The sequence below is a fragment of the Rhipicephalus microplus genome, chromosome X (assembly GCF_043290135.1).
Source record: "Rhipicephalus microplus isolate Deutch F79 chromosome X, USDA_Rmic, whole genome shotgun sequence".
In the NCBI taxonomy this organism is placed as follows: domain Eukaryota; kingdom Metazoa; phylum Arthropoda; class Arachnida; order Ixodida; family Ixodidae; genus Rhipicephalus; species Rhipicephalus microplus.
In genome coordinates, this window is record NC_134710.1 from 167,963,736 (window position 1) to 167,990,869 (window position 27,134).

Sequence of the window (27,134 nt, forward strand, 5' to 3'; positions counted from 1 at the left end):
GCGATGCAGCCTGTTTAGGGTGGCGGCGTCTGTGCATTTATGCAATCAATGGCACGCATCGAGCGTCGCTGACCGGTCGTACGCCCCGCAGTTGAAGCAGTTAGGTCGCGGTCTTTTTGTCGGGGCACTTTTTCGCCTTCAGAGGTGTCACTCAGCGAAATGCCATGATAATGTCGCCGCCTTCGTTGTTGCATGTACTTACAACATATTTCCGGGATAGTTCGCTAAGAATCAAACGAGTTGGAATCGTCTAAAGAAAAAAGGGGGGGGGGGATAGCTTTTGTCAGCGCGAATCAGAGCCGGTGCCTATTCTCTCGGAATACGCCTTACGGTAGTCTGTCGCCGGTCTCTCTGGTTGGCGGAATGCGCGTGGGCCACCGTTAAAAGGGCCGTTCGTGGGCGCGCATCGTGAGCGGCTTCCGCCACAGAGAAGCAGCTGCGCCCGAAGAATTTGGCTCTTCTACCGCTTGCAGTCTGGTAGCGATATGCTCGCCTCTCTCTCCCTGCCTACGGAGAAACCGGCGAGTTTGGTTTGAAGCCACCTCCGATCGGGTCAACGGCCAGTCACATCCATCTGCCGCTGGCGTCGACCGCTTTTCTGGGCCGCCGCGTCGGGCTGCCCTGCGCGGGAGAACGACTGTCATTTCGCGGCGCCGATCGGGGCGGCACGGTGCCATTTAAAGCTGCTTACGTAGGCGTTGCCAGAGCGGGGGCGTTGAATCTCCTGTCCCCCGGGTTTTTTTTTTTTACATTTGTTTGTACGTGCACGTATACGCATATGCTTGTGTGGATCGTATCTCGATATATCCCCTTCCTCCTTCTTCACTTTATAAAATCCTCGCTATGCCCTTTATAGTTTGCGAATCGCTGTGGAGCCGCGTGTCGCCTACATTAGATAATCAATAGGGTGAACATTGAATTGATTTGGACAGATAAAGCGTTTTTCGCAATCATAGTGCTCTTGTTTAGCGATAATAATAATAATAATAATACATTGCTGAAGTAAATTAACATTTCTCGTCGTATTTTATGCCGGAGTTTCAGCAACACTTTGTGTGACGTCACTGTGAACTATTACTGCGTTCTTTCTTTCTTTCTTTCTTTCTTTCTTTCTTTCTTTCTTTCTTTCTTTCTTTCTTTCTTTCTTTCTTTCTCTCTCAGTAGTTCCTTCTGTGCTGTGAAATCATTTGCTGTCGTGTTTACATGTTTGGCCCCCACATCTTGCCCCGCTGGCGCTCCGCGACAGGTAGCTCAAATAGCTTGATTCTTGACTGCGGAGGAGGCACTTGTCAGACTGTGACATTCCCCGTACCTGTTCTGAAAAGGGGAGGGGGGGGGAGATGACAGTGCTTTAAAAGGAACGGCGGGTTTTCGACCAAGACGTTGCTTCGACCTAGCTGGTCATTCACGATTAGGAGCCTTAATTATAGCGCGGAAATTCTTACTCCAAGCACAAAGAATCACGACGGGCGCAAGCGCTTAGGTTGGTTCCAAGTAAGCGCTTGTACGTGTCGTCTCTTTGTCCTTTGTTGAGAAGTTACGCGATCTAAAGCTTGCAATTACGGATTTTTGTCGCGGAGTCAAAATGCTGCTCTCGGTATATTCGATAACCTCGGACCTCCTCGGAGTGTTTTTGTTCGGTCGCCCTTTGCGCATTGAGCGCTTATCGAGTGTCACCGCTTGTCTGAAAAACCAAAGGTTTGAAAGCTGAGCTAGTTGATAATTGGTCATCATGCTGTATGGTGGGACGAGGACGAAGTGGCAAGAGAGTGTCCGACTCGTTTGCCAAATCATCTTTAAGTGGACCACTCTTCCCTATTTTACCTGATTTTTACGTGACAGCACTCCGACATAGGAATGCTTGTTTGCACAAAGAAATAGACAAATTATCATTGGATAAAGTCAGCAGCTTCGTACATCTAAGATTTTTTTTTTTCTGGAATAAACAGTGGTGCGTATCTTGGCAGTTAGAAATTACAATCACCAGATTACGCTGTATAATTCCGCACCTGAATTATTACTTACATAACGGAGAAACAATTGATCTTTTTTTTTTATTCTGTCAATGACATTCTTACCAAAGGAAAAGATACCTTGTAGATACAATTGAGAAGCTAGGTTTAGAAATAAACGCGGCAGTAGTTCCATTCTTTGGAGAAATTACATTAAGCTATAGTCACAGGGAGGTTTGTTCTGCTGTGTGTGTGGACATAATGAAAACAGAAAGATTACCTTGTTAGTCTATTGTTATTATTATTTTCGGCTCCGAGACTATCTGATTGCCTGACCGCTAGTTCGTGTAGCATTTTCATACAATATTTACGATTTGTCTTTGTTCTTTACTGAAATTTCATTGGATGCTTTTAAGTTAAAGACCCTTCTGCCCGGTTCTTGGCTGATCCCTATTTGGGGGCGAGTGCCAGCAATATGAGAGGATCATCATCATCGTCGTCGGCTCTTTGTCCTCCTTAAAAGTGAGCCACTTCACAACGCAGTATGATATCCAGACTGGCGTGCGTGCCTACGACGCTCTCTATTCACTCGGCTCTATAACTCTGGTTGCGCGTCGGCGGGCACGGAATGCAAGAAACGCTTGCTTATACCGTACGATTTGAGTGCACGCTAAAGAATAACCCGGAGGCTTCCTGCCCACGATGGCTTTCCTCATTCTTCACTGCCAAAGTTTCGCGAAGTTTACCATTTTTGAACTTGCTAGCTTTTCGGTTCCGTCTTCCTGCGTGCGCTATACAAATACTTATCGACACGTTTAGTAAGTCAACATAACAGAGCATAACCAGTGCATATTTAATTGCCTCGTCGGCATCATTTTCATTTGACACGTGTCTCAGTTGCGCGCGTTCGGGCTGCTGTCTCGAACAAAAGAAATCGAGGAGTCGACTTGTCGCACGCATTAATTATGGCGCGGCTTCCTCGTAACGGCGCACCTCTCTGTCACGCGAGAAAAGAAAAAAAAAAAGCGCCGCCGCGGCGCGCTGGTGGGACCGGTCAGCGCGCTCCGCATCTGTGCACGCGCCACAGGCGTCAACGACCCCGCCAGGCGGATTGCGGCAAGAAAGTGCGTTTGGGCGGCACCCGTATAAGCGACGCAAATGAGCGAATAGGGGTGGATGTCGTCGCGAAAGTGCCTTAACCGACGCCCGCCGCGAACTGGTGCCGTGCTTTACTTTGTAAGCATGCTCTCTTCGCTTCGTCAGTGCACCCTCTAACGTGCAGCGACGTGATTACACATGCCCGGTTGTTTATAAGCAGTGAGGGGCCGGTGATTTTGGGTAACGGTCACAAATATACGAGAAACTCGGCTAAGAAGTGCACAATGGCCGTGGCCTGCGCGCAGCGATCGACGATCTGCGCGTCTCGGCTCGCTGGTGAGGGCATGCAACCGCGCCTCCGCAAAGCAGAATGTAGAGGGAATCCGCTATTGTGTGAGTGAATGGTTTCGAGGAATGTGTGTCGAGACCAGCTATAGTTGATATCGTTTGATACTTTCCGTGTGGTTTATGGGATGAGCCGTAGCAGCATGGTTACTTCAGCTTGTAGCTCTGTGATTGAATTTCGTGCGCGGGCTTTTCCTTATATACTAGGGCTGAATATGTTTTTTTCTTTCTTGCTGCTTAGCACCATGATTAAATTTACAGCGAGGTATATAAACAACCACATAGAAATAAATGAATGTTTTAATAATTTCAGATAATAAAATTATTTGAACCCGTAGCTAGAATTCTAATTGCCGGTTCGAGACAAACTGTATCGTTATGGGTGACTGCCCTTCATGTACCCCATGCCTTGTAGGAGTCGGTTTGATACGAAGCATCTGGCGAGTAATTGGCTACGCTGTTTTTTTTTTTTTTCCTGCGAGTCGAGCGTTTCGAGTTGGATCGACGTGTTTTTGCAAGTGTGTAAGTTGTGTGCACATGGGGGGGCTTACTGGGAACGCAGACAACGCTAGCGTCTCACGTAACGTCACAACTCCGGTTAGAGCACCGGCGTCAGTATTGTCGAAGCGTATAGTTGACCTTACGGTATGTCAATATCATACGTAACTTTAGTTAGGGGGTGGTGGTGGTGAGAAACTTTATAAAAGAGAGCGTAAGAACCCTACACGCATCCTCAGTCCGGGACGTCATTCGACGGTACCGCTGCTTTTGCTCGCACAGTAAGGGCTTGTGGGGCCACGAGGTCAGAGCAGCTATAAGCAGCGTCGTCTCGTGGCACTCGAGCAACGCTTGAATGTGTTGCTGAATCGTAGCAGCAGATAAAATGTGATATTTATTAGACTGCTGTATACCTGACACGAGGTCTATATATGCCCTTGAAGTACATATCTAATGTTTATTGCCTTATTATAAAATTAGATGGCCAGCACTGAGAGCCCCATTGACGTGGCAGTGACGTTACCTCTGCATGGAGTCTTCGAAGCAGTTTCAATACCTGGCGTGGCTTTGTGGTATAGAGTACCTGACTTCCACGCAGGCTGCTTGGGTTTGATTCCTGCTTGTATCGCCTGACGTTCATTCTTTCCATTCGTCACCCGCCGCAGTGGTTTAGTGGTTATAGTACTCGTCTGCTGCTCAGGTCGCGGGATCAAATCTTGGCTGTGGCGGCTGCATTTCCGATAGAGGCGGAAATATTGTAGGCCCATGTACTCAGATTTGGGTGCACGTTAAAGAACCCCAGGTGGTCGAAATTTCCGGAGCCCTCCACTACGGCGTCTCTCGTAATCATATAGTGGCTTCGGGACGTCAAACCCCACATATCAACCAATAAATTGCTACGTTAAACCCCTACTCATTATTTGTATTGTTACGGGGAGAAGAAAGGTGTTGCAGAATATACTTGCAGACACCCAGCGCCAGGTACACAAGGCAGAGCCAAGTTCGCAGGTTGGTTGCTTGGACCCAAAAGCAATGGCGCATCTTACCACGGGGAATGGGCCATGAATCGCGCGACAGTGGGATTTCGGGGGAAACAAAAAAAAAGAGGAGGGGAATGCCTAAATAATTTTTATATCAACAAAAAGTTTAGTTGTGATAACAGGCAATTATGAATTGTTTAAAAATAAAATAAATAAAAATAAATATACAGTAAAGAATATATGAAATAGACTAATGCAAAAATAAGTAATGAGTATGTACTTGTAAGATTAGCATTGTAGTCGTTTTGATTCTTTTATATAGTTATATATCGCTCCATATATGTACCTGTTGCAATGACCTAGCGCCGAAGCCCCTAGGGAGAGTAGTACCGCGTCAGACAGCTCAAGCTCGTGTTTTCGAAAAGCTGGGGTTAGAAATTTTTGCCTTAAATTTCGATACCTGCTGCATTCTGTGAAGAAGTGCTCTATAGTTTCTGTTTCTGTACAATGGTGACGATGGGAGGGGGGGGGGGGAAAGAAAAATGCAGGTCTGTATAAATAAAAGTTAAAAGGTGGAGTCCTGCATCGCAATTTAGTAAATGTTACTTGTTGCACACCATGAGTTGTACCCTTGAAACTTAAGGTGCTGAAAATCTGCGCCATTTGGAACAGAAGAGTTGGTGCACATGTGTTGCTGCCGTATACAGAAATATCGAAATAGCGTGATTGTATCTAGGCAGCAGCTTCTCTGAATATTCAGGACGGGGCCCTGAAATGATTCTGCCGCCATTGTGTCCGCCGCTTCATTTAGTGTTAGTCCAGTGTGACCTGACACCGAAACCAAACGGACAACACGAACGTGATCAGATATATATGTATAAAATTCGAATAAACAGGGCGATGTCTTTGGTATTGTCAGAGCGGTGCAAACGGACAAAGAATCGGTCAGTATAACAACCGAAAAGATGTGTTGGGAGCTTGCCTATGGCCAGAATCACTGCCATTAATTCTGCCTGAAATATCGGTGTAAAATCGGGCAGTCGCACTGAATAAGACCAATCTAATGCTGTTGAGTAGATGCCCACTCCTGCTTTCTCGGCATTAACGGAAGCATCTGTGGTTATAACTGAACTTATCTGTAGGCTATTGAGATGGCCTTCGAGCAACCCATTCAAATATTTGATAGGTAAAAGTTAAGCATTTTTCGGTTACCGTAGGATTCTGTACCTGTGAGAAACTCACATCGAGGATTTTTACCCCTAATGGCTCTAGAAGTTTTCGCGCATAAACTATTTGAGGTCGATGTAGTGGAGACCACTCACAATAAAAAAAAATATGAATGGCTCACTTATAAACGCATATTGGGAGTGTCTCTTTGGGGAGGCATAGATGTTTAGAAATATTTGAACAGTCAATATGTGAAACCTGGTTTGTAGAGAGGGCAGATATGCTTTATGATAAAGAACATTAGTAGCGACAAACTTAGGGAGGCCTAAACATAGACGTCTTTGCTGATATCTCGAACAGTGCTTCGTAGCAATACTCTTCCATTCGTCAAGTGAGAGCCGGCGATTTCCGTTTCTCTCGGCGCTCTTGCTTTTTAAATACTAATGTCTGTTCTCGCCGTTCCTGGGTAGATGTAAAATGTCAATCACCTGTGATCCATACCCGCATACATAAGCGGGCGCAAGTTTCCCATTCAGCGGGGGGGGGGGGGGGGGGGTACGTCGCTGCGCGCCCTTCTTTATCATGTCAGTGTATGGGGCTGACATTGCGCCCCCCTCTCGCCGCACCTCCCCAATCTGTAATGTCAATGTGTGGAGCTGGCTTCGCGCTTTCCCCTGCACAGAAATGTCCCATCACTCGGGGATCTCGCTAGCACCTTTTCGTTTCTGGGGCTATGTCAATGATTCTTTCGGGAATCATTACGCGTCGTAGGTCTGAAAATTAATATGCACAAAGTTAAATGAATGTGCAACAGTCTCGGCAGACAACGGCACTTTGCGATAAGTGGAGAGGCGCTGGAAGTTCTAAAGGAATATGTCTACTCAGGGCAGGTAGTAATCGCGGAGCCAAACCAATAGAGTGAAATAACTAGAAGAATAAGGATGGGGCGGATCACATTCGGCAAGCATTCCCAAATCGTGAATGGTATTCAGCCACTAACCCTCAAGAGGAAGGTATATAACAGCTGCATCTTTTAAGGAGCAGAAACCTGGAGGCTTACAAAGTGGGTTCAGCCTAAATTGAGGACGACGCAACTAGCGATGGAAAGAAAGATGATAGGTGTAATCTTAAGAGACAAGAAGAGAGCTGAGTGAATTAGAAAACAAACCGGTGTTAAAAATATCATAGTTGAGATCAAGAAGAGGAAATGGACATGGGCCGGGCACGTATAGCACGCATATGCGGGATTACTGCTGGTCATTAAGGTTATCTGACTGGATTCCCAGAGACTAAGGGAAACGCACGAAGGGGAGACTGAAAGTTACGTGAGCCGATGAGATTAAAAAGTTCGCAGGTAAAACGTGGTAGCAGGAAGCACATGACCGAGTTGATTGGCGGAGCATGAGGTAGGCCTTTGCACTGCAGTGGGCGTAGTCAGGCTGGTGGTGATTATACCTCTTCTGTCGACGTCTGTGCATCGCTTGCGTGACAGAGTACATGGAGAGTAAACCGGTCTTTTCACAACAGTGTAATCTAGTATCCCGGTAAGTGCGTCGTAGCAAAGATCCCATGCCGCCGAAAAAAAAAAAAATCACTGCATATCCACGGAATGAATGATGATGAGTGGGGCGAAGCGTCCGCCAATCCGTTGGTGTACTTCCATCCGTGCGTCCATGCGTCCGTACGAGTGCCCGTTCGTGCATCCGTCTGTCCGTCCGTGCGTCAGTCCATCCTCACGTGCGTCCGTGCGTGTGTCTGTCTGTCCGTCCGTGCGTACGTCCATCTAGTGAAAGTACCGCCATCTCGCTTCTTTTTATCATATATTCATCATATACCAGTACCACCATCCAGCGGACAATCCAAAGACTAAACGAGAATATGTACCACATTTGTGCTGTCAGCGCTTTGTCAACACCGAGAGCGTGATAACGACGCCGTGCTACGTTTTTCGTAACATGTGGACATGAGGATATGTGCCACTGGTAAGCGGGTGTGTGTCACAGGTAACGCACTTACGACAACGGGACGCACAAGCCGTGCTATAAGGAGCTTAGTCCCTAGAAGTATGCGAAATGAAAGGAACAGTATGACCAGGATACAGTGAGTTCAAGTGAAAGTTTTGAGAAGCAAAAAAAAAAAAAGAGTCGGGGCAAGTGGACCCGTTAGGCAGTGTGCATTACCTTATCGTTACTATTCGATCTCTCTGCGGCTCTCTGGGAGAATAGCCCTTATTGAGGTCGTCTTTGCGCTAATCACGCGCTGTTTAGACGTGGGAGAATTCCGAAGACACTGAAGGTGAGCTGTGGTCGGCTCGCACGGGAGCGAGGCGTAATGATAACGAGCCGAAAAATCGGGTCGTGGTTTTGGGCCGGGCCGCCGAGTAAATTGGGCCTCTCGCGTTGACCTTGAAGCGAACCGCGCCGTGGCGCCCTTGGGAACGCGCTGCGTGTGGCGCTGTTGCCGCTTTTGTCTTCGTGCGATCTGGGCCGCGGATGGCGTCGGGTGGACACGGCGGTCGGTGGCATGCCCCTCCCGTTTCGCTACGCGTCACGGTGGCGGCCTCGGCGGTGCTCGACCCCAGCGGCGCGCTCTTTAATTGGACCGCGTCGTGCGCGCGGTGTCGTGTGCCATCGCGTGTAATGAGTGTCGTCGAGATGATGATAGAGAGGGCGGGGAAGCAGTGGTGCGCTCTCTCTCGTCGAAAGGAAAAACGAAACCAGTTTGGGCGAAAGCGTTCTTTCGCCCCGTGCATGTCATTTTCAGGGTCACGTCTCTTCGTCGTGGGTGCACGCCGATGTCCTGCATATTATACCGGTCCCGGACCCCTGTGCGTCTTGATCTCCGCCGCGCGTGATGTGCCACTTCACGCTTCGCGTGCCACGCCTCGCCCCTCGCGTCGTACGCCTCGGAAACGCCTTGTTGCAGGCTATTCTTTCTTTTCTCTTTCTCTCCCTTTCCTTCTAGGCCCCCGTGTGCATGAAAGTTGAGCGGTGGTCTCCTTACCGTGGACATGCTGCCAAGCCACGTTCTCGCTTTTTTTTTTACGGCTGTCCCGCGCCGAGACGTGTGCCACCGCTCAGGTCTTCTTTTGCCCCAAATTTAGAAACGATGTCGGCTTCCTCTTCTTATTACGTCAACGCCGAAATTAAGGAAAAACGTGATAGTCGAGAAGTGTATATAAAAAGCTTTTTTACTTGTGCAGCTTTTAAGCGTCATTTAAGTTTTTGTATAATTGATCGAGATGCCAGAGAAATGTTACCTATAATAGCTGTTCTTCGCAGTACACTCTTATCGAGGTAGATACAGGAACGGCAAATGCGCACCATGCCTGTTTACTTGCGCCGTGGGCTCGCTCATTTCGGCCCCGCTAAGGAAGGCCGCGTTAAGAAATTCTTGTGGCGCGATGGATTTTCAAAGTGGCCTCATAGTACAAGACGCGCACCACGAGTCGGGATATTAGTCTAATGATACTACTTGACTATATCTATTGTAACTCACTGAATGACTATTGCAAGGAAGCAATTGACGATATCTTGTTAATAAAGTAGAAATGCAATCGGTAGTTTGGTACGAGTCGTGGAGAGCATGTCGTATTTAAATTTTGCGTCGTTACGAATCTGATGCTACCTCGTAATACAATTTGTTTTACGTGACGGGAATGAGCAGTTATCGATAGCGTTGTAGCTTGCAAGCTTCTCTCTGGGAAATTGCGCTCAGATGGAAGCTTCCAGTCTCTATAAGATTCACAGATGTGGCGAATATTGCATAATCATCGCGCAACAGAGATGCCATACGACCAAGGTCGTTCCGTCCTTCTTTTTTTTTTCATTTCGACAGCATGTGTTGTTTTTCATCGGGCACGTTTATACCGGATCCTTTTTATTGTGATCGTGGCATCCGATGATCGAGGATTCTTCTCATTCCTTGGTGTGGTAAACGTGTTGTTCGTTTCGCTGTCCTATCTGGCGGCCTTTTGCAAAATGCATGACCTGCAGTGGCGCGCGCGCGGATCCTTTAGAATGTCGTTTTGGTGTGGCCTAGTCCACCCCTTGTGGCGCCATTCACCCACCAGGGGCCGGAATCGGGTAGAGAATCGCTGCGTCATGTTCCCCGCGAGGCCTTGGCACGTTCGCGATCCCGTCAGTTGCCCAGCGACACCGGCTTCGGTAGTAAATGCACACGTGCGAAATCCCCGCGAAGGGGGCGCTGTTTGCCCTACAGCGCCTACAGCGCGACCGTGGAGCATCGGCGCATCTCGGCGCACTGATGTGATACGTGAAAGTACTTTGAGCGGCGTTATGCAACAAATATTGGGCACGCATGTACTGCGACACTTAAACGCCTGCCTAAGCTACGCACTAAGTTTCTCCGACGAATCGACTTTTCAGTAATACGGCAGCTTTGTGTACTAGATTGTGAAGACCGAAACGAAGCCTTATTGCAAATGTGTAAAAAGTGATAACGAAGGCTGATTAGCATTTTTAAATGGAGTTGTGCTTTGAACTATGAAACTGTTTAAGCTTTTTGTTCCACCCTCTCACGTGGCCGGGAAACTAAGCTGCGCCTAGCGCGTGCAACGCAGTAACTCGACCAGCGCACGCTCATGCTGTCCTGTCCTCGTCTTTAACTTAAGATTGACTATAAATGAAGACAGTTTCTTCTTGGCGATGTACATTCTCGAAATGGGGTTAGTTATAGTACATCTTTCTGCATCGCGCAGTAATTTGCCAGATATTAGGCCTTTCTACGTCACAACTATTCAGGTTGACATGACGCATATGTAGTGTAGGTGTTTCCTTAGTTGGTGGGTCTTCGAAGGAAAAAAAAAAAGGGACAACTACATAACAGGTGAGAGAAGAGAAAGAACGCGAGAAGACAGCAGAACAAAGCGACAGACACTGAGACCAAATGCCACGTTAACTGTAATTACATAATTAAGAAATGCTAATTAAGATATTTAAAAATTATGTTTAAGATGTTAACAATTCGGACCTTTGTAATTAAAGCAGTGCTAATTACGATATTTTAGTATATTCATATTCAAGTTGCCAATTGGGACCTTTGTCATTAAAACCGTGTTAATTACATATTGATAATTATGATCATTTAAGTAATACCTCACTAACAATATAGGCCAACCAATAAGCTCCTCTGTTAGTCCAGCCTTGCACCAGTAGTGCAAGCTGTTCACATTTTTTAAATATTCTCATTATACATTGCAGCAACTTTTTCTGTGAACTGTGTTTGGGAGGACTAAATGGAAATGCCATAAAGCACTGAAAAAAAATTGCGCCTGTCATTACAGACATGTCAGATAAGGTCATACTGCAATTCTGGTAGAATATTTAAAGGCGGCATACTTGTGGACATGCACGCACACCATGTTTCACTTTGCAATTTCTCTTGAGCGCATGCAGGCTGGCAGAGAGCTCATTCAAAACTGGGTTTGCACCCCAACAAAATCGGGAAACCAATGCAGAGGGCACACACCGCACCAGAAAAATTAGGAAGCAGGTGCTATCCCCATTTAACTGGGAAAGACAAATTAGAAAACATAAACAGCTACAAAACGTTTTATTCAGTATGTCTAAACTTTTACAAGCTACTGAGTTAACAATTATTAGGAAGCCTTGAATAAAACTGGAAAATAGATGGTATGAGGCAGGGCATTGATAATTCACCATTTAGAAAGCTAATTTCCTTATCAGAGAGAGAAGCATACAGCATGCTGATGCTCTTGTTATATTAACCTGTGCAACATGCTTTTTATAATTTTAATGCTTGCATTCAGGTGGGTCTTATCAAAAATGCTTAGTCTTATCAAAAAATGCTCACATCAGTCTTATCAGTCTTATCAAAAATGCTCACAAGATTGATTGTAAAAGTGACTCTGAAAAAAAATAATTTATGTTAAATTGCAAATTTTTCACATCTCCCATGCTGTGATGTTATTTGTCCCACTGCTCAGATTGGCACCATGGGCTGTTTTAAACCTATCTGGCATTCACAGCCATGGCGCTCAATGCAACGGCTATTTAACGGAAATTCGGCTTTGTTGGTGTGATAAAAAAAAACACACACACAGGAAGATGTATAAGAATATGTGTTGTGTTATTCCGCCTGTCCATGTTTTTTTGCACTTTGTACTCTGGTTGCCACTTTTGTTACTGACAACTTTTTTGTGTTGCAAAACCACATTTATGTGATAAGTATTCTGCTTCTTGTAAGTTATTTTTCTGATCCTCCTGCATGCTGTCTTTACAACTTGGCATTTCGCTGAAGTGTTTTTTTTCCCAAGGAGTACACTGAACCCAAAATTTTAGTGAGCTTTGTGTTGCTGTTTGCAGAGCTACGACAAATAAGAAGCTTCGTGAGACAGTGGCTCTGGAGCTGAGCTTTCTGAACTCAAACCTTCAGTTACTCAAGGAGCAGCTGGCTGAACTCAACAGCTCTGTGCAGATCTACCAGAGCGAGAAGTAAGTGGGGTGGTCGCCTCTTCTTCTGTTAATGAAAAGCTGATTGGAGTGTGTTCATATTATATGGATAAAGTTATCACTGTGTAGGAGCACTAGGAACCTTTTGTTAAAGAAAAAAAAAATCGGAGGAAAAAGAAGTATTGCGAGTTTACATTTTTTCAAAGGTGCTTGATTGGGCTGGTTGGTGCTGCATGGTAGATGAAGAAAGTGCTTAACACTGATGCTCAGCGCTCTGTTCTCGTCTCTTCTATCCCCTCCTGACGTTTGTGCTGTTAAGCACTTTCTTCATTTACATCTTTTCCTTTGCCCTGTGTGCTTTGCACAGTCTTGCACAAAAGCTCTTTGGTCTTTTTTTTTTAAGTATGTGCTACAGTTTTATCAGATAGACTTGCAAGGTCTTCTAGAAGACCAATGCACCCAACATTCACATTCAAGAATTTTAAGTTGTTTAAATGGTGTAGCCCATGCAGTGGACATGGATTCTGCTCCCATCTGCAGCAAGTTACCTTTTTATCTACCTTCACCTTATTATTTTTACAGATAGGATGAATTTCCATGGGCATTATATATATGAAACTTATTTTTATGTTCATGTTATTGAACACTAGGCCGTCAAATTAAGACCTGTCAAACCCCAGAATTTCAATTTCAAACTCAATTAAATAAGACAATGGCTTTCCTTATTCATTCTCTGGCCTATTTTTATATTACGTCATATAGTTAAGTAACCAAAACTTGATCTTCTCAATCCCTTTATTTGTTTTTCATCTTAATTTATATATTGTATGTCAAAGCTGTTAGCACGAAGCATTTTCCTGGGCACTGTCAGTTTATTGTTTGGAATAAACCATGAACAGTGTTCAGAAGGCTTATTGTACCTGTGCTTGTCCCCTATGCAGCCAGTCTCAAGTGGTACCAATGATCCCTCTTGGCCTCAAGGAGACCAAAGATATAGACTTCAAAGAGCCTTTCAAGGCAAGTGTTTATTACTTACCTGTTTGGCTTACTACGCTTGATCCTCTTGGTCTTGATTGGCCCTCAAGATCAAGTAACTTGACCAGTGAACATTTTGTCTGCTTGCTTTGTATGGTTGCAGTTTACAAGAAAAAAAGAAAGCTTTTCCTGGTTTCTTCTATTCTCTTCACTCATACAAAATAACTAATTAAACAAAAACAATTGTTTCATCCTATGTTGGGCCAGTATTGCATTTCCAGTAAAATTTAATCGCGATACCAACACACTGTCAACAAATGTTTCAAGGTCATAGAACCACACACTCTGTTCTAATACTCTTTATGATAGTGTGCTGCCCACATGAAGCTCCTCTGAATAGTTTAAGAATCAGACAAGCATCAGTCATCGCATGCAAACAATAAGCTGTATACGTGTGTATATCTGAATGCTTTCTGAATGACCGACCAGCCTCTGCTTTGGCATGCATTGATTAAAATATTGTCGCATGCTTGTCACGCGTAGTTCAGCCTGACATAAGAGAGAGACTGCACGCCGAGCACAATCTGTTAAATGATAGTGTGCTGCCCACATGAAGCTCCTCTGAATAGTTTAAGAATCAGACAAGCATCAGTCATCGCATGCAAACAATAAGCTGTATACGTGTGTATATCTGAATGCTTTCTGAATGACCGACCAGCCTCTGCTTTGGCATGCATTGATTAAAATATTGTCGCATGCTTGTCACGCGTAGTTCAGCCTGACATAAGAGAGAGACTGCACGCCGAGCACAATCTGTTAAAATATCGCCATTTAAATTTGATGATGAATATTTCGAACTGCCTGCAACTTTCATGATTTCTGAAAACCGGGTATGCCATATCTTATCACGCACCCCAACTTTCTAATATAAACAACTGCCCTTGAGTGGATAATAAAAATGCAGTTAATGAGTTTTATTAATTAATCATGTTAACGCCATTCTAGCTGCACAAAAGTATTTATGCTTCGACATAGAGTTCATGTGCAAAATGACAGAAGCCTGACTCTTAAAAGGAATTTTCATAAAAAGATTTGTATTGTCTGAAAAATACCTTGTATACCTGTGTTTTGGTAGACATGCCTGCATGTTTCTGGTCTGATGTTTGTAATGCTGCACATTTGTTTGTGCAAAATGTCGCAGAGGTAATTTCATAATTTGCCTATTTCCCTGACAGGACTTCATTATGGAACACTACAGTGAAGATAGTTCTATATATGATAGTGCCATTCAGGAATTCATGGATGTTCGGCAGGTAAGTGAAGAGAGATATTATTTTTTATTTTTAAGCTGAGACCATTCTGTGCCTTGCGTTCACTGTGCACTTGTGTACTAAAGAGAAAAATTGTTTTGCTCATATTGGTAAGTTACTCTTGCAATTCCAAAATTGCCATGCCTGCTGTAACAAGACACTTGGTAAGCGAGAAAATGTGCAAAAATAAAATGCGGTTGGCAACACCACCTTGAAGTTCCTGCACCAAACATCATAATCTTGCAGATTTTGACAGTATGTACTAGGTCTTACGTAGTTCCTAACCAAAAAAAATGAAGTACATTGACATCCGAGGGGACAATAGACCTAACACACTAAGTTTCAGAAAATTTTGCTGAGTCAATGCCGTCCAAATGTGGAAATATGCTTTGAAATGTGTCATTTTTCCAGTGTATTTTGTGTGAGGCAATTTCGGTGCAATATTTAAAAATGAAACTTTTGTCTTGATTTTTTTCTCTGGTATTAACCTATTATGATAAAATTAACAATATTATAGGTTTCCGAATCCAATTCATTTCTCTAAACTTATTCATTGTCTCACTTTACTGTCCTTTTAAGCTAATGTTCCTTGCTGATGATAGTCATTGTGGATGATAAAAGGAATAGATTATGAAATGTTTATATTTCTTGGGTGCCCTAAAACAGCTGGGAGTGAACATTGATTTTAGGAGATTGATTTACCAGAGTGAAATGTAGTCATACGACAAGTTAGCATAATGACTGGCTCCTCTATTTATCTTACTCCACAAAAAATGCATGCAGCTGTGGCCAGAACTGATACACATCCTTTTCATCATTCATATCTTATTCCTGTTGTGCCTGAACTGAGTTTTTTATTGATGCTGTTACTCATTTCTTGAGCTCATATGTGTTTTCCCAAACAATATACTGCAAACAGTCATGTAACATTGCCATTAATCCTCTATATTGCTAGGTGATTCTACACTTACTGCAGCTGTTTGCATACAACTTTTATTGGTGTAAATCCTGTATTCATTCTTTAGTTTGTGTTTGGTAGCAAGAATGTGAATGCTTAAAGGAGTGGTGCTACCATTTTTGGGGCTTGCACGTTCTTTGTTACCAGTGTTTTTATAGCTCCAGGAAGCACGATACATGCACCAAGATTAATTTATTCTCTAAAAAAATATCTTTTTTATGTGAACAGTTTTCGGTTTCAGTTTCCGGGCGCCGAATTGGGCTGTTATATATCAGTGTAGCTTGGTCACGTGGCCACACAAGGCTGTGACGCACGTCATGCTGATTATTGTCTGCTCTCACTGGTTTTCTCGCACACACATGCCGCACAAGCACCTGCAATGCAAACATGTAGCAGCCGCGATGCTTTGACGGTATGTAAGTGGCAGAGGTCTCTGGAGGTCGGTCGCCTCACTACATTAGGCGTGCACACGGTAGGGGGGTAAGGGGGTGGCAGCCACTCCCATAGCACCTACGGGGGGAAGGGTGCAAACACAGCCTCACACGATGACATAATAGGGCAGAGGTGTGAAGTCAGACCCATACATTGACATATAGAGAGGGGGGTGCACTGGGATGAACCTTTGTTCCCCCTGAAGGGGAAACCTGTGCACTACAGATCTAGTGAAATGTCACTGCTGCTTTTGTTGCCCTTCCTACAAATCTACAGCAGTTCTGGACGTGCTCGTAATGGGCTTGCGTCGGGAGAGTGAGCATTTAGGTACACTTTGGAGGTGAATTAAAATATATACTAAATGTTTGCTGTGTACGACCATTCATGTGGAGTGTCCTAGCATACAGAGGAAACCCACAAGAGGCTTGTTTAGCCTCGAAATTCGATGGCACCACCCCTTTAAGGGGGAATTTTCTAGAAGCTGGTGCTTTAACACCTTGGTTGGAGTGTAGATGCTTGAAGATGTGATGAGTGGATGATGCAAATTCGGAACATACCGAAAAACTTCGAGCAAGTAAGTCGCGAAATGCGTGCCACCTTTATTGCCGGCTGCCAAGTACTCACGGGGCATGTAGTGTTCAGCATGAAAAATCTAGCGCAGTCTCGTCCAAGGTACTTTAGGCTAGAACCAATTGTTTTGGAGCTCATAGAGGAGAGTGCGAAGTGTGTGCAACAACTCTCACTTCTTCGTTTTTTTTTTCGCCTTATTGACACAAGTTCTATCCTCAATAGTTTTGTTCATTTGGTGTGTGCCCCCTCAAGAGGTGGCTCGCAACATGTTACGCAGTTCTGAAGTACAGTTTTTGTCGCAAGATCCTCGCTTCTTTGGCATATGGAGAATTTACGACATAATCAAAAATATGTCTTAACGTTGAGTTTCAGATAATTTAACTGCAGAATCATTTAAAGGTTGTTACTTGAAAGGGCCTTGCAACACTTTCTGAGCATGGTCAGAAAACACTGCCGATCGGTAGTAGAGGCACCTGAAAACACGCGAGCGAAATATTATAGTGCAGCACGCGGCCTGGAATTCAAAATAAATTATCAAAATCACCTAAAAAATTGCTTTCTCTTCTCTCGACAAATCACGTAATATACCCAAAAATCACACGTAGCAAGCCCATCTATCAGTCATATGCTGATTTGAACATGACACGCTTGCTTGTTACAGAGATCGCCGTGGAAGGCTGCTACTTGTCCACGTGCGCGCACGCGATTGCATTAAAAAATCCGCGCATTTGAAGAAAAAAAACGACAAAAAAAAGTGCTCAAGGTCACGAGGTGCCCGTGACGTTTTTCTGCAGCCCTGCCATCCTTCTCTGCTTAGCTTCCAGTGCTTTCGTCAGGATGAGAGAAGAGAGAATGCAATTGCAGCATGGGACAAACCTTTGTGACTCCACTTGCACTGGACAGATTATTAAAATTCTTGCGACGTTGAATTCGTGAGGCAATAAACTCTTCCAGTGCATTCATTCCATGGTTACTTGAAAAAGTGTTTCAGGGCCCCTTTAAAGCTGAAAAATGAAAACGGTTTTTATTTTGTTCGGCAGTTTCATAATTCAGGCATTAAAGGGTCAAAGGCCTTAGTGTAATCAGTTTCTATATAGTGCGATATATACTGTCACTGTCAAAATGTTTGTTGTACACTTTTTGATTTTGAAATTGAAAATTGATCTGGAATTATCATCGATTCGGAATTGTTACAACAAGCACCATGTTCATGAGCAAAAGCTGCCATTTGCTTCAATATAGGACTTGGTTATAGTGGTACTTTTGAATGATTTTTTTAATGTGCATATTTGTCGCAATGATGAACTTGGAATTGTATGGCAGGTAGAGTGCGGTTGACAAAAGGAGCTTATTAGGAAAGCCGTACTGACTACAACTAAATTAAATGTTTTGCTCTTCATAAGGCTTTATTATTTTTATGCCATTGGTTAATGTAAAAAAGATAGTCAATTGGACTTCTTGGTTCACAATTGATTCTTTGTGATGGCAGCCACGTTTTAAGCAGGTGTGATGTGTATGCTTGCTTCTATGGCGTGTACTTTTAGTGTATGCTTATTGAAAGCCAGGTTGCCAGGAAAAAGATTAGTTGCAGCTTTCCCGAACAACAATAGCTGACATAGCTACTGTATTACCTTGAGAGGTAAGATTCTTCATAGTTTTGAAAAATGTTGCTCTCTTGTGCAGGCTGCCCGCACCCCAACGCGGGACCAAGCTGGTGTTCAACTCTTGTTTGAGTACTACAACCTGCTTTATTTCGTGGACAGGCGTTTCTTCCCACCCAATCGTAGCATGGGCATCTTCTTTGAGTGGTAGGCAGAACGTGCTTTTTCTTCTCTATGCATCATCGCAATTCTGCTCTGAGTAAATTGTGCTAAATACTGCCAGTGTTGCAACGCTTGCACTGTGCATAGAACTTCTATGAAAGAGCTTTTTATGCTCTGTTAAAAACAACTTTGGCTCGGCAGTGTGCTTTTTAAAAGGCAGATATTGTAGTTATATGAGTGCTTTTCCAGAACTGATTAGTTCTTGTACATGGTATTAACATAAACAGTGCAAAGAGTGCTGCATGGGATTACAGACACCATAAACTAGGCATTGTTAATTTAAAGCAGTAATAACAGACAATAGGTACTGAGAAAAGGTACTTGGACGGGATATTACCTGACGAAGCATTTGAAGATTTCTTAAGGAAATCTCAAAAGTGCCCATTCAGCTACTGCATGTAATTGTCACACCAAGGAATTGCATAAAATGCACTGATCAAAATAATGATAAAGCATGCAGTATATGCAGCATGCAGGAGTGCGACAACAGTGTAAATTGGGCTACAGTCGAACCCCTTTATAAGAGACGCTGACGTAAGAGGAAAATGGGTATAAAAGACACCAGTGTGGCTACATTGAAATACCTGTTGATAAAAAAGATGCATATGTGGTACTCTGCTTATGAAAGGCACCTCATATAAAAGACAAGAATTGCTTCCCAGTGCATGTCTCTTATAAAGGGGTTCAACTGTATTTCAATACAGATCTGTATAATTTGCTCCAAGCTGCACTACATTCATCAAATTTGATGTTGCATCTCAAAACCAGTTCATATAAAGTCTGTATTTGCAACTTGCAGTTAAGACATCATCCACTGCGATCCAAATGCACATATATGGCTAGCCATAACCATATGTAGCCACCATAGCACAAACAAAACAAGGGGGTTTGTCTGATGTTGGGTGCCTAAAAAGTTGCTTTTTACTATTGCCTTTAATGCTGTTATGCAATGACATATGACATGAGTAAAGTCAAGTGCCCATTTAAAGTGTAACATTGGCCATTTGACAGGCACTGGAAATGCTAATGGGGACATCATTATTTACACTGCGTGGTAGAGTCCTGTTCAGCAGACTGCTTTTGTTGGAGTTGAAAAGCTCATGTGCTGTATTTATCATGCCATATAGTATACAGCAAAATATCATGAGCACATACCCTTTCAAATGTATTAATGACTAAAACCTAGTTGAGTTAAGTGTATTGGAAGGCTTCTTAAGCCGTAGAGGTTTGTTATCGCCTTCTCCTGCTTCTCTTGCCATGAGGCTGACCCCAGAATTTATCACAAAGGCCTTTTGCTTCTTTGGAAAATGCAGATACTGGTCGACTAATGATTCTGACTTCGGCACGAGTGTGGTGACCTTTTTACTTATCTCATAGGAAAACTCATGAAGGCGTGACAGCGGGCACCAACGAGTGCACCAGCTCAACTTAGCACCAACAATACTGTCACAATAAGCATCTTCAGCTATCTGCTTGCCAGAACTTGTGGATAGCGCTGTTGGCATTTGATAAGTGATAACCCAAACATGCAATTCGCTGCTGTCTCCTTCTGTGAGACCAACAGGTGCACCGTAGACTCGAGGAGTGTGTGTTGCTTGCACGAACGAAAGCAACTAGTTGTCTTCTATCATACATAGGAACAGTTCTGCCATATTTGTGCCTAGTGTAGCTAGATGCTGCTCAGGCAAAGAGGCTATTCAGTATACAGTTAACATTTGGACAATTTATGTTCTTCTTGGCTAGTGAGTTGGTGCTTATTGATAATAGTATAATGGCGTGTGAATGAAAATATTGGTGGCACTTTTTATACCATTCCTTTTGTTTTATGTTTCTTTGCTTGGTTCTATAAGTACTCTAAGCACTTGGATTAACCTGATTTGCAGGTTGGTACGAATTCACCATGTCTTGTGAATTCCCGCAGAATCCAGTAGCCACTCTTGCTGGGCAGTGCATTTATTTGCATTTGAGCATTTACAAATAAACATTTACAAATAAACAAAGAAGTTCTGTCCTGTAAACTTTACGGTCCTCGGCTACAAGTTTAGAAGTAGGCGGCATTTCCTTCTCAAAGCTGGATGCACCCAAGCCTGCACTAACGGGCGTGTACTCCAGACTGATGTCATGAGCTGGACGGCTGTTGACTCCGCCTGCAGAGAACATTGAAGAGAGCAAGAGCGGGACTATTTCTTTAGTCAATGATGGGATCTGCTGCCGCGTTTCGATAATCTGGGTGGGGCCTCCTCTGACTTCTTAGGTTGTATCCTACTATAAACTATATAACTGAGAATTCTCAATTTTTTTTCACCTTCATCTTTTTCATGATTCTAAAGCTGTAAAAGATGTTGCGAAACTATATCTTATGTTACACCTAGCTTGACAGCGATTGGGCATAGCAAGGGTAAAAGCCAACAAAAGTGGGGTGCTGCTGTTGTGGGTTCAGTATCAAATCTCAATAAAGCAGCCGCTTATGCAGTATTCTTTTAAGTACCTTTGTTTTGAAGTATAATTGTCAATGCTCATGACTTTCCACTGTTTACATTCCTGTTTTCATGGAAGCCTTGTCTGCAATAATGTGCAATGCAACTTGTACTTTCAAATATATCTCCCCATTGCCGTTTTCTACGTTCACTAAGCATAAAGATTTGCTACAAGTTATGGGTCTAAACAATCATGTGGCAGCATCTTTTTTTATATGATTAGTATTTAAATGCATATCTTTAAACTATCTCTTAATTTGGGAGCGGGAGCTGGGATAGTGCTGAAATGTATCATTTGGGAGTTGAGGATTTTGACTTTTGCCATGTATTTAGTACTAGCATGATGTACTTAGGTTGCCTTGTGCAGGAATGTGATGTCGGGAGAACCTATTCTGAAATATATCCTGTATCAAAGGGTTCTGTTTATTGTTTGAAACTGTTATAGCTGTGATTAACGAAACTTTCTTTCTTTTATGTTAGGTTTGACTCGCTAACTGGAGTTCCAAGCACACAGAAGACGGTTGCCTTTGAAAAAGCCAGTGTGTTGTTTAACATTGCAGCTCTCTACACTCAGATAGGTGCAAAACAAGTGAGTACTTAGTGTTCTAAATTTAATATTTAGTAAGTGTCTGCTTTAATGGTTACAGTAGGTTTGTCATGCATATTCTCATTATAATATAGGTGAAACTATACTTATACTCTCTATATACTATAGGCGCAGCAGCCAATGCTTTTGACCTCGAATCTCATGTGTTCGGATTTCCCCATCTCTTATTGTACGTAGTATGTTGCAGTAGTGAGCCTCTTTCTGTGGTGCCATTTTTTGTTTCAGGCTCGTGTTCAGCCTCTACATTATGACACTATTGAGCAATGTTAGGCAATCTCTTGAAAGAAAACTTCAACAGGATGTATAATCGAGACTGGCCTCAATTATTCCTTGTTTGCACTTCAGAAATCAAATTATTCAGAATGTGCACTTCGGTTAATCTGGCTGCATAGTTTCTGAAGCTAAAGGCTTATATAATTTTAAGCAGCTTTAAAAACTAAAATTAATCTTCGGTTTTCTCATTTTCCACTCTGACATGTATGCTGTTTAAACAAGACCTCAAGTACTGGCAAATGCTTGGGTGTGCTTGTTGTTTCAGTTATGTCTGACTAAAATCAAGAGCAACCTCATATTTTTCTTCAGAGGGTAACTTTTATTTGTAAGCATTTTGACATCATGTGTGCAGTGCATTTTGATTGCCTTCTTGGCGTGGGAAGTTATCACTGACACTTCCAAACCGACCTTTCTGAAAAGCTTGGGTAGCAGTCTTATATAAGTTACTTTATGCTAGTGTGCAGGCTAAATTTCGCTTCAAGAGCAATGACATAAAAGCTAAAACGAAACTGACAAGGCAAGCTAGTGCTGCTCATTTTGAACCTTCTTATCTCTGTTGTTGTGCTGAATGAAAGCTACAAGTTTATGTGTGACAGCATGTGCTGTGACTTGTCTAGAAATAAGATATCAAAGCATAAAAGCACTAAAAATGGTTGTTTCTAGCAGTGAAAAATGAGTTTGAAAGCATTTATTTATTTTATTTCATAAAACTGCTATTAATTTGGGCCAGCCAGACCTTACTGAAGAAGTTTTTTTTTGTGTGTGGTGTTTGTCTGTGTGCTTTGGTTGCACTATTTGTTCACTTTTGTGCCTGTTGTTTATACAGGACCGTGGTAAAAGCACAGGAATTGATTCTGCAGTGGACAGCTTTCTGCGAGCTGCTGGTATGTTTTGTTACATACGGGAGAACTTTAGCAAGCCACCTAGCATGGACCTCAGTGCTGAAACATTAGAAGTCCTTACTCATGTAATGCTGGTAAGTGGCATGCATTTTATGAATTCTTTAAATTTTATTCCACAAAGAAATAATCTAGATGTTTTCAAACTTGCTACACTTATGACAGTACATGTTAAAGAACCCCAGGTGGTCGAAGTTTTCGGAACCCTTCACTACGGCATCTCTCATAATCATATGGTGGTTTTGGAATGTTAAACATCTGCAATTATATTATTACTCTACTTATGGCACTACATTAATGTTCATGCTCAGTTCTGTTTTGCTCTTGTGAGTAGTAGTAGTAGTAGTAGTAGTGGTAGTAGTAGTAGTAGTAGTAGTAGTAGTAGTAGTAGTAGTTGTTGTTGTAGTAGTAGTAATAATAATAATAATAATAGTGTGCCTGGAAGCTTTGTACATATTATACCTTAGGTCATTGCTATTTTTTTCTGGAACTTACATGTCTGAAAAGGGGTAGCTGAAAGCTGTACATTGTGTTCAGGCAAGGTCATGGTGGCACTTGTGCTCGCATGGGGAATATACTTGCATACTAGTGCTGTGGTATGCACAGAGTGGCATCACTAGCTAGGAGGCGTGAGTGAGTGGTCATGGCTGCCAGGCATCTGTTGTCTAGAAATCATATTTGCCACTATTGTGCCACTATAGTTGAGAGTATAAAGTAAACAGGTTTCATTGGTCTTTTTTAACTAAACATTGAGTGTGCACAATTTCTCTATTATGGAATCGTAGGCCTTCATTTAATGTTTACATTGCACTGCCACATTTAATAACTGTAATGTGTCTTATTACACATGATTATCATGCTTCTTTTCAGGCTCAGGCACGAGAGTGTCTCTTTGAAAAGCTGATCTTGGGTAATGTAGAAAAGCAAGGAGTCATGACTTGCATAGAAGTGGGCCAAGAAGCAGCAGAGGTAGTTCTCTTTCTTTCATCAATTGTTTCGTTACGAGCACCATATGGCTTGAAATTTGTATGACAACACTACAGATATATGTGTAAACGTTTATTAAGAAGGTCTATTTTTTTTTCAGTTTACGTTGGCTCCAGAACTGTTAACTTTAATGGCAGTATCGTGTATGAGCATTGATACTCACAATTTCTCTAATTCTTCTGTACACACACATATTTGTTGGGTGCTTTAGGAAGAGTGTTTCAATGGGGGGGGGGGGGGGGGAGAAAGTTTGTCATGATTTAGCATCTTTCTCGGTACTATTTTTACCACTGAGGCATACATTTTAAGATGACTTGAGGTAGTAAGTTAGCAAGAAAATATTAAAATTTGACCCGAGTGAGTGTTTCATGCTTAGCCAACATTGAAGCAGAAACAAGCGTATCACTCATGGGTGTGTGCTAATATCATGGCAGTTCTGCTTGTTTGGCAGTTCAATACAAGTTTTTATTTCACTGAAATTCATTATGCTACAAAAATTAGAAACCTCAGCTTTAGTGTGCCTGGAATCAATTATGAACTTTGGATAGCAGGCTTAAGCTTTGCATTAGGAACAGGTGTGTGACTCTTTAAGAGAAGCCTAATTTTGATAATTACTTGCCCAATTCACTTTGTTATAAAAATGCTGAATAAATTTCTTAATTATTGTATCTTTATTTAAAAGAAATTTTGAATTTCATTGCCTGAAATGCCTTGTCTGTAAAGTTATGAATCAAGTTAGCAATTAAAGCAGCATTTTATTACAACACATAGCTCATTTAGCTTAGTATATTCATTTCTATGCACACCTTTCCTTTTTCTTAAGCTTGGCATGTGGGTGATGAAGGGGTAATTGCTGCATAGTCTGCAATATACATCACTGTATTGTCTGGCCAGAATATATGCCGTGGTGGTAAGATTTGCACACAGTGCAGACAATTACCTCGTAAATGCCCCTTGTGTTCCAACACCATGGGTTAAATGAAACCAATATTGAAACAGCTTGGCAGCAGGAACTTTCTCTAATATTGTCATACCTGATGTCATTTCAGTGAATTGTGGCTACTTTTGCTTAATGTAATAGTATTAGCCCTCTGCTAAATACTATTGGGAGACATAGGCATCATGTCTGGTGGCAGCACTGTGCAAACTGAATGTCCTCGAGATATAAGTAGTTCAGGGATGAACTCAAAAAGGCTACGTTGGAAAGCTGCCAAGTTGCTACAGTGTTGTGCCTTGCCAGTATATTTTTTAAATAAAATATCGCTAATCAAAGTTTTTTATTCACTTCCAAATGTTTGCTACTGTCAGTTTGTCAGATCCCTATATTGTGCATTATGCCCCTGCTTTATGTGCTGCAATTGCAATGCATGTGTGCAAATTTGAGTCAAGTGGGCAAAAACATTTTTAAAATGCAGCCCTTAGGTGCCTGTTCCTGCGTTGAGCGACATCGCTGTAGCTTTTGCCATCGGTGGCGTGGCCAACTTACTTGAAAAAAATCAAGTTAGAAAAAAAAAATACACAGTGTCGAATGGCACTTGAACCTGGGCCCTCTGCGTGGCAGTCAATTTCTCTACTACGGAGTCACGCTAGTGCTCTAAATTAATTTGTAAAAAGACCCTGAACAAGCATCACATCGAGCAAAGAATTGCGCAAACCTCTGTAACATAGCATGGTAGAAGAGTTAAATAACAACCAGTCATCACACAATGCTAACTGCATGACGTGTGGTTTAATGCTTCCCACCTACTGCAAAGTGTTCAGCCTTAATTCTTCGTCATCAGCCTCATGCAGCATCAGCAAAGTGCACATAATACTTGTACGCTACAGATATGTAGTGGGTACCACGCTTATCTGTAGAAAGGCAAATAAAGGCCTTGTGGGTGCTGTCCTACTTCACAAAAATTATGACGTAGCCGATACCTGGTGGAAAGCTAAAACTTCAAAAACAGTTGGCCTAATCCCTCAGCAAGTTGCATACACAGAATTTGCATTTGGCTGTATTGTAGATTTTTTTTTCACTAAAGTGTTGTTAATTAAAACTGGCATAAATAACTTTTTAAAGTGAAAGAAAAATTGCTTTTGTACCTAAATTTAGGTGTGCATATAAAAACCGTTGTGGTCAAAATAAAACTGAAGCCCTTCACTATGTTATGTGTCTTGATTATATTGCTGTTTTAGCACATAATACTCTAGAATTCAATTTTTTAAAATTCCACAATATGTTGTGTCAACATCGTCTATTTGTTCTCTTGCTTAAAATGCCTGACACCCCACGTGTATGACAAAAGTGCGATTCTCAAGCTGCAATGCCATATTTCTCTGAAAATTATAGTACTATAGTTCAACCTGGATACAACAAAATTGACTAATTGAAATTTTCTAGAAAATTCATTATAAGGAGGATTTTTATTATATGCAGCTTTGTTACGAAAATTTGAAAATAAATGCATGAATTAAACAAAAGAAGAAGAGAAGGCAGAGCTCACATAAAACACTTATTTTGTGGGTTAGAACTGCACTATTATTGCAATAGCAATTATATAGACACTCTCCATGTGTTTTTGCCGGTGCTGCTATGTTCCGTAGAAAGCCCAAATTGATAACGTGCCCCAAGGCATCACAGCTTTTACAAGAGGGTAATGCGCGCGGGCGCTGTTGAAGCAGAGATAAATTGAGCCGGCCATCTCTCACCTGAAGGGCATATACGATAATATTCTCCGTGTGTTAGAACTACCGTCGAATGCTCACACAGAAAGAAAACCACCCGTGCTCAACGAGCATGAAAAAACTCGAGGAGGGGGGGGGGGGGGGGTCGCTTGAGTAGCAACAGTGATGAACTTCGATTTTGAGGGTACGATCGCAATCGCGATCGCTGGCGCGCGTGCTTACTCGGCAAGCATTAGTTAGCTTTCATTGTGAAGGCACTGTGTGAAAGGAGTACTTCTCCTTGAAGCGGCCGTATTTGCATATACCAGCATTTTGTAAAAGTTCCATGATATCGTATCCAAAAGAGTTTGTTGGCTGCCATACTTTCTATAACATTACTTTTTGTTGCTATCGCATTCATCGTTGCCCTCATGTGGCCAGAGCTAATTGGCTAATTGCGAAGGCTATGGTCCCGCAAACTCGCGGCGCTGTGTGGTGCAAGACAGCAAAGTGTGACGAGTCGACCTCTGAAGACCCGTCGTCATCACCATGGTCTTGGAGAGTTTCCATCAAAGCCTAATCTGACATCTCGTGGTTAGTGATGGCACCACTGTCCGCATTTAAAAAACAAAATCAAACAGAACTTCGTCAAGAGCCACTTCATGTGCGCGCAGTGAAACAATGCACGGGCGCACGGCATCTA

At 42.7% G+C, this 27,134-nt stretch overlaps 1 protein-coding gene across 4 annotated transcripts in view; it reads left to right on the forward strand.

Annotated features, from left to right (window-relative positions):
* The window catches only part of Rhp (GTP-Rho-binding protein rhophilin), a 233,840-nt gene that overhangs the window by 190,358 nt on the left and 16,348 nt on the right, over window positions 1-27,134 (forward strand). For all 4 annotated transcript variants that reach the window (XM_037428540.2, XM_037428543.2, XM_037428539.2 and 1 more), the window contains exons 3-9: window positions 12,388-12,516; window positions 13,416-13,491; window positions 14,685-14,762; window positions 18,403-18,527; window positions 21,500-21,608; window positions 22,726-22,875; window positions 23,669-23,767. In XM_037428540.2, the coding sequence (XP_037284437.1) occupies window positions 12,388-12,516; window positions 13,416-13,491; window positions 14,685-14,762; window positions 18,403-18,527; window positions 21,500-21,608; window positions 22,726-22,875; window positions 23,669-23,767 (766 nt within the window). The remainder of the gene's footprint in view (window positions 1-12,387; window positions 12,517-13,415; window positions 13,492-14,684; window positions 14,763-18,402; window positions 18,528-21,499; window positions 21,609-22,725; window positions 22,876-23,668; window positions 23,768-27,134) is intronic.